This window comes from Heterocephalus glaber, unplaced genomic scaffold, assembly GCF_053883595.1.
Source record: "Heterocephalus glaber isolate CG9 unplaced genomic scaffold, H.glaber_assembly_v1.0 deba00001463, whole genome shotgun sequence".
In the NCBI taxonomy this organism is placed as follows: Eukaryota; Metazoa; Chordata; class Mammalia; order Rodentia; family Bathyergidae; genus Heterocephalus; species Heterocephalus glaber.
Window position 1 is genome coordinate 12044558 of NW_028258310.1, and position 18905 is coordinate 12063462.

General features: G+C 37.3%; 2 protein-coding genes across 4 annotated transcripts in view; both read left to right on the forward strand.

Moving 5' to 3' along the window:
- Positions 1-6262: 6262 nt before the first annotated feature.
- LOC147826671 (caltrin-like protein 1) overlaps positions 6263-18905 on the forward strand; it is a 42206-nt gene continuing 29563 nt past the window's right edge. For all 3 annotated transcript variants that reach the window (XM_087180624.1, XM_087180625.1, XM_087180626.1), the window contains exons 1-2: positions 6263-6376; positions 6939-6964. The gene's annotated coding sequence lies outside the window, so the exon portion shown is untranslated. The remainder of the gene's footprint in view (positions 6377-6938; positions 6965-18905) is intronic.
- Positions 6265-10102, forward strand: Spink7 (serine peptidase inhibitor Kazal type 7). The gene is made up of 4 exons (XM_087180623.1): positions 6265-6376; positions 6939-6964; positions 7654-7778; positions 9098-10102. Exons 1-4 carry the CDS (start codon positions 6316-6318, stop codon positions 9141-9143), a joined length of 258 nt encoding a protein of 85 aa, XP_087036749.1. The 5' UTR covers positions 6265-6315; the 3' UTR covers positions 9144-10102.

The following is an 18905-nucleotide window of genomic DNA, read 5'->3' on the forward strand; positions in this document are numbered from 1 at the left end:
TAAAATAAGCCGTTACTACTGGCAGGAGATAATTATGGGGAAATGGGAGAATCATAAAATTGTTACATCCTGAAAGTGCAGGAAAATGGAATAAGATAATGAGAGACTGGGGTCACAGCTGAAGGGAGAGATATTTCTGATGGTGATGGTGCTTTTTGGGGTGCAATGTGGATGCTGAGGGCTGGTTCCAAGTGAGAGAAGTCCTGAAGAGGGAAGTCTACTTTGGATATCTGAGGGTGTGTGTTCGAGATAGTTGAGGTAAAGAAGATTTCTGCTCATCTGCTTCACATGGTGTCTCAAAGGGCTGAAAGGGGAGTGGTCCTGGGAATAAATATCACCAATAGGGCAAGACTAGGCCAGTGCTGAGGCCTACAGCTCAAAATCTCAAAAGACCTTTGGCAAGATCAGGGAAGCATATGGTCATACTGTAAGGAAATGCCAGGTACTTGAAGAAAAGTGTTAGCATGTAAGTGGTGAGGAAAATAGATTGAACTGTGTTCCCGCAAATCAGGTTGAAGCTCTAACCATCCATGTGACTGTATCTTGAGGTATAGTCATTAAGGAAATGATTAAGGTTAAATGAGGTCATACCAGTGGGGCACAGGTGCAGTAGGGCTGGTGTCCCTATAAGAACAGCCCCCAGGTGTATGTGCACTGAACAGGAAACATGTGGGGACATAGCAAGGAGGATGCTGGGACAGTTTTAATAGCACAAGCCTGGATTTGGATGGGCTAGGTCTAGTCTTTCCCCTTCTCCCTTCCCCATGTGTCCCTTTCACACTCCCTCCATTTCATTGTTTCCCAAAACAGCCCCACTGTGATCAGCCTCTGGTGTGCACTAGGGCACAGTGTCCTAGAGATCTAAACTACATTCATTAAATGGAGTCACCCAGAACCAATATGTCTTGCCAGGAAAAAATTGTTTTTCCTCTTCATCCCATAATCTTGTTCCATGATTGGAGCTGTTTATCCTCAGTAGCTCAAAAAGTTAAGTGCAGCTAATGAAACTATAAATAGATACCTGCTTCAGCTAAAATGCAAGTGTCCAAATCTCAAGATCACTGTGCCCCTGTCCACACAAAGGCTTGATCATAGTGGGGCTATATTAGGAAAAAAAAAAAAGGAAAGAAAAATGAACGAGAGTGAGTGTGGAGGGAAAGGAGAAGAACAAGACTAGAATTAGTTCAGCCAAATCCGGGCCTGTGATTTAAAAGCTGTCCCAGGAGGCTTTAAGGTTACTGCATGTTGGAAGAAAAGAGCCCTGGGGGCAGGGGCAGTTTTGGTGCAATGATAAGGAGGGGAAAACAGATTACAGTTGCATAGTTCAAGCAGAGTTCTTTTCCCCACTTAGCCTCACTCCTCAGTCTCATTTGCTGTTGCACATATTAGTGTTCTGAGGGCGGATTTTTAACTTAAAAACATGAAGAGTGGAGTATTAATCTCACTAGATATTGGGAAAAGAGGTGCTCAGTGTGGAGAAAAGACTGTCACAAGACTGCTCCTTAGAAAGATGGAGGAGAGGACAGGACAGAAACGTTGGCTCCTGGCTCACAGTTGTCCTGCTCCCTACTGGGGCCCTTCCCTCTTTCCAGATGATCTGCACACATGTAAACACCACACACTGCCCTAGAGCCCAGCTCCCCCAATGCTCATTTAAAGCATTAGCTGTCCTTCCTGACTGCTCTGGTTCTCACAGCTTTATTCCTATTATTTTCCTGTCCAATGTGTCTACAAATCTACCTCTTAGATTTAGATTCAAAGACAATACACCAGAATGATTAAAAAGCATCGTCCCTTTAGCTTAAACTAGGCCACCTATCCAAGATTCTGTTGCTTTGGTGAAATAACAAGGGAAATACCTATCTCACAAGATTGTTTTAAGTTTTAAATGAGATAACACATGTAGCAGGTGTAGCACAGTTCTAGCACATAGTAAGTACTTAATACCATACATGGTTCATTTTTGTACAGCATCCCATCCTACAGCCTACTATTCTGTACCCGGATTATTGCCCAGGTGCAGTGCTGGCTTCCCTCAGTCCCTCCAGCTAACTGACCCAGGAACTTTTTCATACATACCCTGCCCCAGTTTAACTCCCTTACACTTCCTAGCCCTCCAGTGAGGAATCCTGCCCTTTCTTGTGACACCCCAAATCTACCAAAGGGAAATTCTCAATACTCTCAAACTTCTGTCTTTTCTTCATTTTTTGTGGTCTTCTGCATTAATTTCACCCTGCCTTCTCCAGGGTTGACCCAAGGTCATAGTGATCCTCTCTTACAAGGCTCCAATGTCTATCACCACTCCTTGCAGGAATATAAAGAGGAATAAAAAAACTGCCTTTGACTTTCAGTGGGCCACTTTTTATATTTATAGGCTTCATTTCTAATCTCCAAAAGATCCTCCATAGTTTGTAACTCAGTATATACCTGGAAAAGTTCCTTTCTCAATAAATAGCTGCTTACACCCCAAACAACCTCACACCTGACCCCTTGACCTCAATTCTCTCACACTTTTGAATCCAGAGAGCTTAGTCTTCTTACATCCTTCATTAGATTTGTATTTGGTTATACCCTGAGGATCATTAACTCAGCCCTACCCCTAAAAAATTAAATCTGTCATTTTGCCTTCTAGCCACAGCCTTTGCTCATATTCTCCATACCTACTGAGTCTATATTTTGCCTAAACTTTAATCATGTAAATGTTTGCACCTTGCAAATCAATCAGCACTTTCTGGAATACACTTGACACTTTTCCAAGCCTTGCTACCTTCTGACAAAATATTTACGGTCCTCTTAAATCTCTTATGTACTCACTTTCTATACTTAAAAACACTGTCAATTTTTATTAGATGCCTTAATGGAATTTAAGAGAAATACACAGCATGGTATTATTTGGTCCTTCTAAAATCTAGTACTAACTTTGCCTACTGGCCATCAATCTTTCTGTCCACTGTTGATTATCTAACATGTTACCATTGATGTCTATACCAAGTCTCTTCCATCCTTCTGAAGCTATCAGAGCAACCCAGTTCTTCCACTGGACAAAGGAAAGTTAGCATTTAACACCTTCCTTACAGTCAACACCTTCATCTCTCCTTCCCTACTTTTCAAAATATCAGTCTCTATATTCACCTACTTATATATGTCTTGAATGTCAAAGGGAGTGGTGTTTCATCTGTACTCTTAATCTTATTTCCTACCCTTCTATATGACTCTAGTTAGCCACCTTACCCTATGTATCTTACATTTCTTCTTGCTCCAAGATATTGCTGAAGCCTCAGCTTCTTTCATTCTTATCTTCTCTTTGAAAATTGAACATCTAAAAAGAATTTCTGTTCCTATATTTCTACATCATCCTGATCATCTCTTGATCACATTCTTACTTCTCTTGGCTAAAGATGCATTTTCAGACCAATAAATACATCTCATCTTGAAACATAGTGGCATAATGGCTTTTTCTCAGTATCCACTCTCTTTAAACTTTCATAGCAAACAATAAAACTTACATTTTGTGGGAAATTTTAGAATTCAGCTATCTAGTTGTAAGAATTGATCACAAGAAGTTTAACAGAGAAAATTAAGTTGTTTCTGGGAAATTCCACAAGTCTATTTGTTAAAAGAATGCCAGAAAACTTTAAGAGACCTTGTGAAAGTTTCGCAGGAGAAAAACAGGTTTTCCTAGTTTTCTTATTTACCATTGCCTGGGATCAGAGGACTGTGACCCAATGACTCTACAGGTGGTGAGAGAGATATGACTCATTATGCACATCTGTGATGTTTGCAGTGGGCCAGTGGGCTTGATTTCTGCTGAAGTCATCCTGCTTTCTTGATACCATCTGATAAGAAGAGGGCTGCAGTGTGCTCTTTGATGTACGGGATTGGTGAACAGAAACAAGGGACTTGTGAATTCCCCTGTAGCTTTTATGAGTCACTTAAAGTCATTTGTCACCAGAGGTTAAAATCAGAAAGATGATATCCAAAATAACTAAGCTGCTTTCCTACATGTATAAAAGCCTTGCTTCTTTCCTTTGTGATTGTCAAATAGTGCCGGAGGAATTAAACTGCTCTGCGTTCCCCAGGCTGTCTCCTTTTCTTTCTTTAAAAGTTGGTGCTTTCCGGGGACTCAGATCTCCCTCTAGAGAGACCACCAACAACAATTACCTTTCTTTATTAGAAACTTCACGTTTTTTCCAACACTGAAACCTGCATGTCTCCTCTATTAACTGGTTCCATGATCTTAGGAGTACTTAAATCCTCTCTGAGCCTCAACTTACTCACTGATAAATTAGGGTAATAAAAACTCATTCTTCAGTGAGTTGTCATGAAGATCGAAGTCCATATCATTACTTGTCATATATTGAGATCTGATTATAATCTTGGCAACCCAACAGACAACATACGCATGTATGGGTGTGCAAACACACACATTAACCACACATATATACAATCATGCCCTGGATAACAATGTTTCAGTCAATAGCATACCACATATAGAATGGTTATCCCATGTGATTATAATGGAGCTAAAAATTTCTATTGTCTAGCAATGCTATAGGCATCATAATGTTATGGTGCAATGTACTGCTCACCTGTTTGTAATGCTACTCATTTAAACAATGTTACTGCACTGTCAGGGATATAAAATATAGCACTAATTTACAGTACATAATACTTGTAATGACTGTGTTACTGATTTATGTATTTACTATACTATATACTTTTTAAACTATTTTAGGGTATAATCTTTAAACATATATAAAAAAGGTTACTGTAAAACAGCATGCCATGCTATGCTAGCTACAGCTTCACACATTGTATGTTTACTGATGCTTGTAACATATTTAAATAACATATTTAAATACATTGAGCTTTAGAACAGATTTTCTTGTGAATAACTCCCATTATGTAACTCTGATTTGGCTAACAATGAGCTCCACCAAACAGAGATGAAACTTAAGATACGGGTGGTATCTATGTTGCTTGCCAACTATGGACATTCCTCATTTAACTATTTAACTACCAAGTTCTGACACTGCTACTAGGTCATTAAATGAATTGCATATAGAATGTACATTACAATTTTTAGAATAAAGAAATGGTCAAAGGAAACTCCAACCTGATAACTTTGCTTTTATTTACATAGCTCTTATGAAGTACTATAATGTATAACAGAACATAAAAACTACAGTACTGTAATATACAGTACAATCAGCAAAAATTACAGTACTGCTAAACAAGGTGTAGTGTACAAGAAAAATACTGAGGCTCTATAAACAAGACGTAAAAAACTGTATAAGAAAAAGAGGGGTCATAAGTCCAAGTGGTGGGTCTTAAGTCCCAACAGTTGTTAAACAGCTAGGTCATTAAACGAAGAACATCTGTACTTCCAATTTTCCCCTTTTGGCCTTGAGGGGAAAAGATAAGGTTAATTGTATCCACTCTCTGACCTCTCTGGCTGAGTGAGGCCATGTGACGGTCACATGGCAGTCATGTCACTTCTGGGCTAGAATGTTTATTTCACTGCTAAAAAAGAAAGTTAGGAATACACCTTTACTTCATCTGACAACTGTATTCCAAGCAAAGACAATTCTGCCCAGGTGGCAGCCAGAGTGAAGGCAATGCAACACCATCAGCTGACCGCCATGTAGAGTTGTGCTGTTTTCAGTCCCTAAAATCACTGGGTTATAGGTTACCACAGTATCATCAAACCCTCCTGATTGCCAAAGGCTCACGGCTTATGAATGACTTATGCAAGATCTCATAGCTAGAAATGTGAAAGGCAATATATCAATCTCCTTCTACAAGCTTCATGAGTGCTAAAGTTACTGTTCTTTTCAGCAGCTTGCTACATAGGTTCATTTCTTTGAAAATAAAGCAAAATTTTCCCATGAATCAAAGCATAAACACTGTTATTATCTGTCCAATTTGAGTTAATATCTTTCATTTTGGTAAAATAAAGGAAATTTGAATTTTTCACAACTAGGCCAAAGTGCTCAGACTTAATCTCTTTTACATGAAGCTTTGAATTCCAAGAAACAGTTCCCACCCATGGGACAGGCAGAAAAATACTTCTCATTTCGAATAATCAAAGTCTTGCTCAGATAGGCAGTAGCAATTAAGCGACAAGGACTGCAACACCACCTAGGATGTCACAAGTATTGAGATCTTTCACAGCCCAAACTGACTCTGGATTACCTCACAGGAAAGGTGGAGGAACCAAAGCTCACCATATAAACATGACCTCCTTCCTAGGGCATGGGGCATTCAGCTGTGTGACAACCTCAGAGTAGCCTCCACATAACAGCCATCTCTGCCATGAAGGTCCTTCGGGGTCTCCTTGTGCTCTGCACACTGAGCCATTTCTGCAGCACTTCAGGTGAGTGTCTTCATTTTATAAGGACACCGGAAGTAGTTAGTGTTATTAGATTCATTGCTCAGGTGCAAACATGCAGAAAAACTTAGATGTCTTCTCAAATCAATGTAGGAGGGTCAAAATAAAACACGATTCTCCAGAGGCCAGAGTCCAACAACTAGATATTTATGTGGTGAAAAAGTATGTATTTAAAACAAGTTTCTAACAGTTTACAGATGTTCCATTCCATTCCCTTATATCAATTATGGGGAGAGGATTTCAGGATCTTAGGAGTGATGACAGCAGTATTTAGTGCTGTTAGCTGTCAACCATTGTCAAAGACATTATAAGCTCCAGAAAATGCCTTAGTCAATAAAGAGGAAATTCAGGCAATTCCCTTGCCTGAAACAAGGGCCATTCAACTTCCTGGGTATACAGCTGGGATTTTGCATCAGTTTGAGAGTATGGTGAGACTCATTGTCAGGGGAAATGCATAGTCTTTAATTAGAGCACAAAACATACATTAATTAATGAGATTTCAATGGTTTGCCCCATCGTTCACATTTTATCTGTCTGTCTCTTTCAGAAGTTAACAGTATGGCTTTGACAACTGTAAGTATGTTGAATAATATTTTAATGTCAGTTTCTATTGGCTGTTAATTAGCTAACAAATACTTCTGAAACATATATGCATGATTAGGTCTGGATGTATAATTAATCAAAGGGGTAGTCAAACAGAGATACTGAAATATTTCTGCTCTCCAGGATGCAAGTGAAGAAATATGACACAAATATAATAACCATGCTCTCCACCAAATAATTTCTTTTAAATCCAAAGTTAAAAGAGAGAAGGCTGACTTTCAGTTGAGACATCGGTTATGTTTTTATGGGAGGGACAATGTATGAGAGACTTGCAGAAATGCCTTGATTCAGTTGCACAGGCTTTGGATTTAAATCCCACATCTAGCGTTTATAATCATTGACTTCATACAAGTCATATCTCTTTTTAAGCTTTAATTTTTCTTTCTTTAAGTAGAAGTAGTAGTAGACATTCTCCTGTTCAATTGTTCTAAAGATTAAGCAAATTAAATTCTTGCAGATTTAAGTTAATTGCCTGGCATAGAAATTACTAAATAGAATTATTGTTACCAGTCCTCATGTTTGTCACAGAGGTAACATTTTGTATAAAAGTCGCCTCAGCAACATCAGAACATCTGAACTCAAACTTCCAGATCTTACAGCCAAGGGGAACTTAGCTTGAGGCCGGGTAGAAAATGAGGACATCTCTTGTGTTTGGCTAGGTTGACTGCAGCATTTACAGGAAGTACCCAGTGGTGGCCATCCCTTGCCCCATCACATACCTGCCAGTTTGCGGTTCTGACTATATCACTTATGGGAATGAATGTCACTTGTGTACAGAAAGCTTGTGAGTACTTCGTGGGGAGAAAAAGAGGGCTGGGGCCAGTGTTCTCCACTATAATCCCTCCTGTTCCCTGCAGCCCACTGAACTCCCCATAAGCTGTACTTATTCCCACCCAGAATAGCCAGTTTGGAGAGAAAACTGTTGTACAGTCAGATAAGAGTTGGGTCAGACCCTTCAGTTCCTGTCTGTCAATATTGCAAGACTCTGAGTTCTCAAACAAAAGTCCATGGAGTCCAGAGGTTCAGTAGGAGCAAGCAGGAATCACCAGAGGATCTCTTCCTGAAAGTTCAGTTTTTGACTGTTTTCCATAAAATAACTCATCTAAAGATAGGATCCTGGATGCCACACCATAGAAGAATAGCAAACTGCTATCCTACACGACATCTAATATACTTAACAATCTCAGATACAGCTTGATTCTAAGACATACTCAGACCTTTATCCACAGTTTCTTAAAGGATCTAAGTATCTTTTTGCCTTCAGAAAAACTAGGCAACTAGAATGATTGTTTTTCTTTTATCTAAAATAAGGGATACAAGCTGTAAGTACTTGGACCAAGATCTCATGGACAGGTTTTGTTTAGGTATTTTGCTTGGCATGCGCAATGTTTTTTGAAAAACTGTAACCAGGCAGACGTCCCCTTTTTGAGTGAAAAACATACAATTTAGCGATTACTACCTCACACCAAAACTACTTCATATCATCATTAACTCTCTCCTAAGCCATTATCCTTTGGCTACTTATTTTAGATCTTGTATTTTTCATTTTTGTGGTTATCTAGGAAGTTAGAATGTCAAGTTAGGTCAGAGCTCAAAAGGATGTGTATACCTATTTCTTTTCTTTTGAGGATGTTTTATTTCACAAAAGGAAAGATTCTCTCAGAGAGACACAAACTGGACTCATGGCCAGAAAACTAGTCGTATTCCAGGGACACTGAGAGGAAAATATGGTGAAGTCCTCTTCACTAATGCAGGATGCAGCTTCCTCACAGGCCTCACTGACCAGGAAAAGCTGAGTGACAGGCCTCCTCCACTTTCCTTGACAAAATTCTTTTGTGTTGTGTTGCCTTAAGACATCAAGGATAAGTGGGTCCTGGGATCAGCGAGTGGAGCAGATAGGGTGGAATTATCACTTGGCTGCAGAAATTCTGCTCTTGCCTGGGGCAGAAGCTCCCCAAAGAAAAAGCAAGACTTTTCTGGAACTCAGTTTTCTGATCTATATGATGAAGCCCTACCTCATAATCTCTATATTTCTTTTTGGCTGTAATATCATATAGATTTTGTGTCATTTAAATTAACCTTGTTAACTATGTCCTTCCTTAGGAAAAGTAATGGAAAGATTCAGTTTCTTCATGAAGGACAATGCTAACTTCTCCCTGGATGTGGATAGACAGCAATGATATTTTATCATCTTCATCATTCCTGGGCTCGGACTAATTTGCTTTCATCTGCTGATGATCTGAGTGGCCGCAAAGCTAGATTCAGTCGTCTCCGTCAAATAGAGAAAGTCATTGTGCTCTTTCCCACAAACTCATGCCTTACTGGTAGACTGGATTTTTTATACCTCAAGAAAGAATCTCTCCAGAAAAATTTATCATTACTTTGGTTTTTATTAGTATCTTAGATCAAGAATGATATCTCAATTATAAAAAAAATCAAGAAACGGGGCCGGAGATTTAGCTTAGTGGTTCAGGAGCCTGTGCGCAAGCACAAGGTCCCGAGTTCAATCCCCGGTACCAAAAAACAAAACAAAAAAACCCCCCAAATCAACAAACATGCAATTCTTTTATTCAGGAGAAACTTTTGTACAAAGAATCCCAGGGAGCTCCCAAGAATCATGTGTCCACAAACACTTGCACATGCATGCATGGGTGTGCGCGTACATACACAGACACACACACACACACACACACGCACGCACCAGAAAACAACTTATCCTCTACTGGAGTCTTTATCTACTGAGAATTAGTCTATGAACCATACTGGTTGTTTATATTTACCTTTTTCCAAAGCCCCTTGAAAGGAAACCGCCTTTATTCAAAGAAGTTATTCCTTGAAGGAAGATTATCCTGTCCATTTCTGGTCACATACGTAATTTCTCATGGCCCAACTCTACTAGAAAACAGAGGAAAAAGTTATTCCTCCATAAGGAACATATCCATTTCTGTCAGGCCTGATTGTTGGGATTTCTAGAGTTGAAAACCACATTCACTAGGCCATCAGCTATCAGAGCCAGTGAGACCATAACACAAAAGAAGCTACCTCTTGCTTCCAATTAACAGACTTTCAATTCTCTGCTGAAATTGCAGAATAAAAGTATCCAGTTAATTCTGCCATTCTTCAAGTCTTATTTTCCTTATGTATTTCTACCCTGGGTCATTTTACTCAGATCTATTACAATTAGGCCTTGCCTATCTCAAGGTATGCTAATTTGCTGACCAAAAAATTGACTAGCTATCCTAGTTTCTATCTGATAGACACAGAAAAGTCAAAGCTATCACCCCTTTATTAATCCTGTCCTACCATTAATGCACCTAATGCATAATGCATCATAATTGTGGCATAGAAACATTAACAGAGTCAAACCAATGTGTTTACAAATGCTAGGTTTGCTGCATAGAAATAATAAGAAACTAATTAAAATAAAGATGCTTCCCTATTAATTATAATTCAATAAACTGAGTAGGTCCTAACAACTTAATTTTTTTTTTTTTTGTACCGGAGATTGAACTCGGGTCCTTATACTTGTGCAGCGGGCAGCGAAACCACTGAGCTAAATCCCCAGCCCCAACAACTTAATTTTTAACTGACATTCATTCAGAATTAGAAAATTCAGAGATAGTTATCTACTCCATCTCAGTACAGCACAGGCCACTTGTGAAAACTAAAAAGCATGGAATTAACAGGAAGCACCTCTTGGTAAAGTGAAATTAGATCTGGATTCAATGGGACAGAACTGTGACTATTCTCGAGTCCCTCTTGGCAATTAGAAATGGCATTTCACCTCTACTTCTCTTGCTAATTGTTTCATAGTAGCACCACTTCCATATATACATATATATGTATATATATATGTATATATATATGTGTGAGTATATATATATAGATCCAGAAGCCTCTGTAAAAATGCATATAAACAGGTCCTTAAATTATTTTTACTTTTTCATTTTGTTTTGTTTTATATTTTAGTTTATAAGTGCATTGCATAGTACATACTGTTTACATTCCTTGTGGGAATTTGGTACACGTACATAACACATCTTAATTCCTTTTTAAATTCCCTATCTTTTCTTCCCTCCCCCATCCACCCATCCCTTGACCCTCTTCTTTTTTTTGTACATGTATGTAGTACATCATGTTTACATTCCTTGTGTGAAGTGGCTACATGTACATAACACAGCTCATTTCCTTATTTTTTATCCCTTACCCTTTCTTTCCCTCTCCCCTTCCTCCATCTCTGGTCAACATCACTGGCCATTAAAGAAATGCAAATTAAAACAACACTGAAATTTCATCTTCTCCCAGTAAGAATGGCCATCATCAAGAAATCAAATCATAACAAATATTGGTGAGGCTGTGGTGAGAAATGAACCCTTCTATACTACTGGTGAGAATGCCAACTAGTAAAACCAGTATAGAAATCAATATGGAGATTCCTTAAAAAACTAAAACTAGAAATTCCATTTGACTCAGCTATTCTCTTTCCAGCCATCCTCCTGAAATAGTTAAAAACATCATATTACAGAGCTACATGGATAACCATGTTTCTACAGTTCACAGTAGCTAAATCTTGGAAGAAGTCCTTATGTCCATCAGCAGATGAATGGATAAAGAAAATGTGGTATTTACACATGATAGAGTAATACTCTGTGATAAAGAAAGATAAAATTGAGTCATTTGTAGGAAACTGGATGCATTTTGAGAATAGAATGTTAAGTGAAATAAATAAGATACACAAGCTTAAATATCACATTGTTTCCATTATGATAAACGCAGTGTAAAAATAAAGAGCAAAATAAGATAGATAATAGGAAGTAGGGAGATAGATTGTCCTCAAAGTGGAAGAATAAATAGGTCTTTTGGGAAGAGAATTTAATCACAGCATCCAGTAAACATTGTGCCTGCAGTAAAAAAACAACCTTCTCCACAAAAATGGTCACATGAGAATCTTCTAACTCTGACATGTCCTTTAACTCTGCTGAGAAAGTCTCTGATCACTAGTGACCATTATTTATTTGAAAAGTCTAGAAGCATGCTTAGTGTAATGTTAGTAGTGATATGTCAACTTGATTCAATTATGAAACACCTGACTGATTAGTAAACCACACATTTAGATGTGTCTGGGTGGGTCATGGATGCCTGACCTTGAGAAGTACACTGCATATGGTCCTAGATGGATTCTTTCCTGACACTCTTTCCCTACTCTGCTTTCCAGCCACCATGAATTAAGCACCTTTCTCTGTTACTCTCTTCTGTCAGTTTTTCTACCTTGGATCCACCCAACCATGGACTGAATCCTCTGAAATCATGAGCTAAATTAAACTTGTCCAACTTTAAATAGCAGGCGTCTGGTATTGTATCCCAGCAACAGGAAGCCTGGCTAGTACACTTAGGAAGGAAAAAATTGAGTGCTAAATCACACAACAAAATTGTGTATCAGGAAGTAGAAAATTGTGTCATAGGAAGTAAAATCTTATTTGCAAGTGATGTGTTTCCTTTTTTCCTCAATCTTCCTTGTTGATACCAAACCTAAGGGTAGTTTGATTCTGTCTTATTATCTTGCAAGTATTTTTAAAGTTGTTTTAAAGTTTCTGCATCTATTTAAGTCCTTAAATCTTGTTTTCAAACAGAATTTAATCATTAAACTTTTCACTAAGATTTTCAAATATATTATCCTGGTTAATAAATTGAAATATAGACGTGTACTATAAAGAATTTATTGGGGATAGGGATTTATTTCAGTGGCACTGCATCTGTCTTGCAAGCACAAGGTCCTGAATTCAATCCCCAGACCAAAAAAAAAAAAAAAAAATAACTTGTTGTCAACAACTACAATACAAATGATTGAAATTAATTTCTACTGAAGTATATTAGTAATTACAGATCTGTTTTGTAACAGAAGCTATTTAACATCAATTAAATACATACATTTTTTCTTAGTATGACATGTATATAAATTTTCCTTTCTTTCCTCCCCAACATAAATAAGTATTGGCCACATAAAAAGATGATAAGTTACCAAAAGTATGACTATAAAATGAGTTAGTGTTTGAAATTTTACCTGTCTAGGTCTAGGCTTAAAGAAAATTAAAATGGTGTATTATATATTTCAAATAAGCTAAAAAGAAGGATTTTCACAACAAAGAAATTATAAATATTTGAGGCAATGATATGATAATTGAAGTGATTTAATGATTCCACAATGTATACATGCATCAAAACATCACACTGCATCCCATAAATATATACAATTATTACTTGTCAACTAAAAATACAATAAAACTTTAAAAATTTCAATTCACTATGATTGAAAGAACTTACTTCAGACTTTCTTTTCTATGTCATTAATGTATATATTGTCCTTATGCCACACTGTTTTGATTACTATAATATTGTAGTAAATTTTAACTGGCAAGTGTGAGTCTTCAAACACCCTTCTTTTTCATGATTGTTTGGCAATTCTGGACAATTATATTCTCATAGGAATTTTAGAAACTTCATGTATATATTTCAAAGAAAGGCAGCTGAGCTTTTAGTGGGACTTTCACTAAATCTACAAATCATTTTGGAAAATTAGACCATCTTAACAATTTTATTCCATGCTGGATTGGATCATTTTGGTATAAAGGCATCAGGACAGATAGTGAAATATGAATGGGAGCTTGAGATAAGGAGAACATGTTAAGTTCTTTGGCCTATTCTTGGAAAAGTAATTTCATACTAAAAAGTTTAAAATTTGAAAATATGCTCTTCATGATTGGCATGCAAAGCCATATTAGTACCATGATAAACTTTCTCCTTGAAAGGAAGCCAAACTTTAAGAGAATAAGGTCAAGCAACCACAAAGACTTGAGGATGTAAATACCAATAAAAGTATGGAAGGGATATGCTACACAGGCTGAGTTCTTATAAATTCTCAAACTGCTGGATTATTTCCCACTTTTCCCATACCCACCATACGCTAAAATTACTTCAGTATTCTTTAGGAAAAGGAATCCCAAATTCACAGTGACATTTTACTTTTTTGTTTTGATTTTTTTTTCATTAATAACTGAGGGATGCCTAAAAGGTCCTGCTTACAAAAGAAGAAAAGAGCATTGCGCTGAAAGACTTCTGCTGCACTCAAGTGACTGCTTCAAATATTTCCTGGTTCCCAGATTTTGCATGAATTCTTTTCTCATAGCTGAATATTTAGCCCTTGCAAACTCTGAGGTCAGTTTTAACCTGAAGCAGAGGCTTAAGCAACTGCAATCGCAGTCAGCCCAATTGTCAGATACTCACTAGTCACTTTCATGTTAGACTTCCTCTAACTTGTGCCTAAGATCTTGAGAGTCAGCTTTCTTCTTGGCCTTAAGTTCAGAAAATTGTCTCATTTCCTGGCCATGGACATTCTTTGTGATGTTCTGGGAACGCCATAGTAACTTGTACTTCCTAAGCCACCTTCTATTTCTCTTCTGTCTTTGCCAGTCAGCTCATAGCCAGAGCACAGTGTCTAAGGCTCTGGTCTAGATGCTTGCTTCACTGAATCTGTGTTTATAGAGTATAAAGGGCGTGCCTATTATGACATACTGGACCTAAATGTCTGCTTATTATCTGGCAGTTTTAGGCATCCATGGCACTGGGGGAACAAGTCCTGCCTCTCAAGGGAAGCATAAGCTATGTTTTTTGACACAGATGATCCTGGATTCCAACGAAATTTAAATCATTTAATTGGAAATATTAGGAATATGATTTAACCATGCTGAGCCTGGTGTCACCTGTGTAAAACAGAAAATAGTAGTACCTAAATGTTCTCCTAGATTCTGTACAAGATGAGTTCCCATGATAGAAAAGGAGGAAAACATTTGAAGATTATAACCAGCAAGGTGGTGGATAAGGAACAGTAAGCAATAGAAGCTCAATTTTGCCAGGCTCTTTGGAATGTTTTTTAAGAACAGACTATCATACTAAAAACACTTCCCCTTTTTTATATCTGTAGTTCTACTCAATTCTCCTCAAGAAATGCCAAGGAGGGCGGGAGATTTAGCTCAGTGGTTCCAGCGCCTGCTTCACAAGCGCAAGGATCCGAGTTCGATCCCTGGTACCAAAAAAAAAAAAAAAAAAAAAGAAATGCCAAGGACTAAACTTGTACTAAATTGAATAATTGGACTCAATATAAAGGGAATACTGGATCTGACAAGAACACTTCTGTTATCACATGCTATTTAAGTCCTCTAAGGCTCAGTTTATGCTTTTCTAAAATGGAGATGAAAGTAAGTAATACCCATTTCACAATCATGTGTTAGTCAAATGACATAATATATCCAAACACACTGAAATTTGCTCATGCAGCATGGACATGTAATGTAGCATTAATTTGGGTCATATTACACAATCATCTTTCACAAATAACTCTATCCTATTCCTGAAGCGTTTCCATGATATATGTGACAACATTTAGAGGATTATAGTGGAAAGATGGTGTACAAGCAGCAGTAAATAAGGCTCAACTCCAACAGGCTATTTGAAAGATATCTCAAGTACAAATTATCACATTAGACAGACTTCTTTTGTTCTTATATATGTAGTTACGCTAGTTTCTGCTGAAGAAATATTCTGGACTTATAAAGGTAACAATTGAGTAGATAGGAACACTATAAAGGGCTGACTGGAAGTAACTAGCAAACTCCTAAACAAAACTCTTATTATTTGGATATTTTTATTCATTTTCTGAGATGATTCATGGAAAGATTATGAAGGCCACCTTCCCTAAGGAACAGCACATGATGTACATATCAAACCTGAAATTGGGAGTTAGAGATCACCTACACCAGTGTTTTACCTTATTAGGCAAACTTAAAAATTACTAAAATTTTTGTTTTTCAATTTAAGTACACAATTTAAATAGGATTCCTGAAGATAATTACACTCTGTTAACATTAAAAATTTCTGTTGTCTCAGTAACAAAATTTTATCACAGCCTCATTTTACAGCTTGGTCATTCTCATCAACACTAATGATCTTCAAATTCCTCCAATTAGTATAGAAGGTATTATGAGAATAATGTAAGGGTTGTCATGGGATGATGAGGAATAGGAACCAGGTTACCACCTTCTCATATTCCCACTTCAACTAACAGAGCATCTCTGTGATGTTTCATATGTTTCTATGTAAAATCCTCAACTCTCCTCACTCTTGACCTTGAACAAATTATTTAATGTCTCCCTACTTCATTTATTGTTAAAGTCTTTCTAGTAATATTGCTTGTTTCATCAACATGTTTTACATTGAACTATTTTTTTAATGAATTTTTAAATTCATTTTAAGTATACAATATAATGACATCATTGGAAATCTACACCTTTACATAATCTCTCTTGGTTCTTATTTTTTCCCCATTCCCCTGCCCTCCCTTTAACCCCTCCATCCCTCCCTATTTACAAAAACTTTGTTCCCATTTTTTCATTTTCTCATATTAATTCCATTCCCTTCTTTCCTTTCCCCTACCCCTCCCACTTCTCTTTCCCCTTTGCCCCTTTTCTTCCTATTTCACATTATCTATTATATCATTTTTATTAATTATATTGGTACATTTAAGGTATACAATATAAGGACATTCATCAGTGGAAATTTGCACCTTTACATAATCTCTCTTGGTTCTTATTTTTTCCCTATTCCCCTGCCTTCCCTTCAACCCCACCATCCCTCCCTATCTAGAAAGACTTTGTTTCCAATTTTTTCCTTTTATTAATTCCATTCCCTTCTTTCAGCCCCCCTCCCCCTCCCCTTTGCCCCTTTTCTTCTTATTTCACATGATCTATTATACCTTTTAGTCCTTATTTACATTTTCAGTTTCTCACACTAGAGAAACTATTCTGTATTTACACATGCGTGTCGTATTTTTAAATTAGGAGTATTGTCTCAATGAGCATCCATTTAGCTATAAATGTCTCTAATTTCTCATTTTTTATGGCTGAGTAGTGCTTCATTTTATAAAAAAAATCCCCACATTTTCTTTATCCAGTCTCCAGTCAATGGGCAATTGTGCTCCTTCCAAGTTTTAGCTAATACAATGTTGCTATCAACATGGGTGCACATATATCAATGTGGTAGGATTCTTTTAATTCTTTGGTGAAGATACCCAGCAGGGAAATAGCTGGGTAAAATGAGACTTCCAATCCCACTTCTTTGAGGTATCTCTATACTGATTTCCACAGTGGTTGTACCAGATTACACACCCACCAGCAGTGGAGCAGGGTTCCTCTTTCCCCAGATCCCTGCCAGAATTTGTTATTGGTCGATTACATGATAGCAGCCATTCTTTCAGGGGTGAGGCAGAATCTCAGTGTTGTTTTCATTTGCATCTCTCAAATGACCAGTGATGTTGAACATTTTTTCATATGTTTCTTTGCTATTTGTTCTTCTTTGTCTGAGAAATGTCTGTTCATTTTAGATGACCATTTTCGGATTGGGTTTTTAAATTTGGGAGGTCTGATTTTTTTTAAGTTCTTTATAGATTTGAGAGAGTAGACCTTTGTCTGAAAAATAGCAGGTGAAAATTTTTTCCCACATTGTGGGTTGTCTCTTCATACTGTTGGTGGTTTCTCTTGCTGTGCAGAAGTTTTTTGGTTTTGTCTTTGTTTGTTTGTGTTTTTTTTTTTGGTACCCGGGATTGAACTCATGTCCTTGAGCTTGCCAGGCAGGAGGCAGAACCACTGAGCTAAATCCCCAGGCACATAAGTTTTTAATAAGAAGAGATCCCACTTGTTGGTTATTTGTGCTAGTTCATGGGCAACTGAGGTTTTGTTCATCAAATGTTTTCCTACACCAATGTCTTCAAGGGTTCTACCTAACCTCTGTTCCAGCTGGTTCAGTGTTTCTATTTTAATATTTAGATCTTTAATCCATTTTGATTTTAGTTTAGTGCATGGTGAGAGATATAGGTCTAGTTTTAATCTTTGGCAAATTGAAGCCCAATTCTTAAAGCACCATTTATTAAAGAGGCTATCTTTCCTCCAGTGAGGGTGTTTGGATCCTTTGTCAAAGATGAGGTGGCTGAGTGTGTCTGGAGTTGTTTCTGCATCTTCTAATCTGTTCCACTGGTCCTCAGGTCTGTTTCTTTGCCAGTACCATGCTGTTTTTATCATAGTAGCTTTGTAGTATAGTTTCAAATTGGGGGTTGTGATACCCCTTGCCATGTCTCTGTTGCCTAGAATTGCTTTTGCTATTCTAGGTCTCTTCTTGTTCCAAATGAATTTTTGGATTGTTTTCTCAATGTTTGTGGAGTATGTTCCTGGAATTTCAATTGGGTTTGCATTGAATCTATATAGCAGTTTTGGAAGTATGGCCATTTTCACTATGTTGATTCTTCCTACCCAGGAGCAAGGGATGTCTTTCCATTTTCTGACATCATCTTCAATCTCTCTTTTCAGAGTGCTATAGGTTTTAGAGAAGAGGTCTTTGATTTCTCTTGTCAGGTTGATTCCTAGGTATTTCAGTTTTTTGGATGCTATTGTGAAAGGAATTGTTTGCCTTATTTCTGTCTCAGTGAGTCTGTTGTTCCTGTAGAGAAAAGCTAGTGATTTTTGTTTGTTGACCGTGTATCCAACTACTGAATTTGGTTATTAATCTAGAAGAATTTTTGTGGAGTTCTTGGAGTCTTCTATATAGAGTATCATGTCATCTGCAAATAATGACAAGTTGATTTCTTCCTTTCCTATCTTTATTCCTTTTATTTCTTTCTCTTGTCTAATTGCTCTGGCTAATGTTTCCAAAACTATGTTGAACAGGAGTGGTGACAGTGCACATCCTTGTCTTCTTCCTGATTTTAGTGTGAAGGATTTTGGTTTTCAACCATATAGTATGATATTGGCTGTTGGTTTTTCATAGATGGCTTTTATCAGATTGAGGTAGAGACTGTCTATTCCAATTT

Coding starts and splice junctions, on each gene's coding strand:
- Spink7 (XM_087180623.1), top strand. CDS start 6,316: ATGAAGGTCCTTCGGGGTCTCCTTGTGCTCTGCACACTGAGCCATTTC. Junction 6,965..7,653: donor ACAGTATGGCTTTGACAACT/GTAAGTATGTTG, acceptor GTGTTTGGCTAG/GTTGACTGCAGCATTTACAG. Junction 7,779..9,097: donor CACTTGTGTACAGAAAGCTT/GTGAGTACTTCG, acceptor GTCCTTCCTTAG/GAAAAGTAATGGAAAGATTC.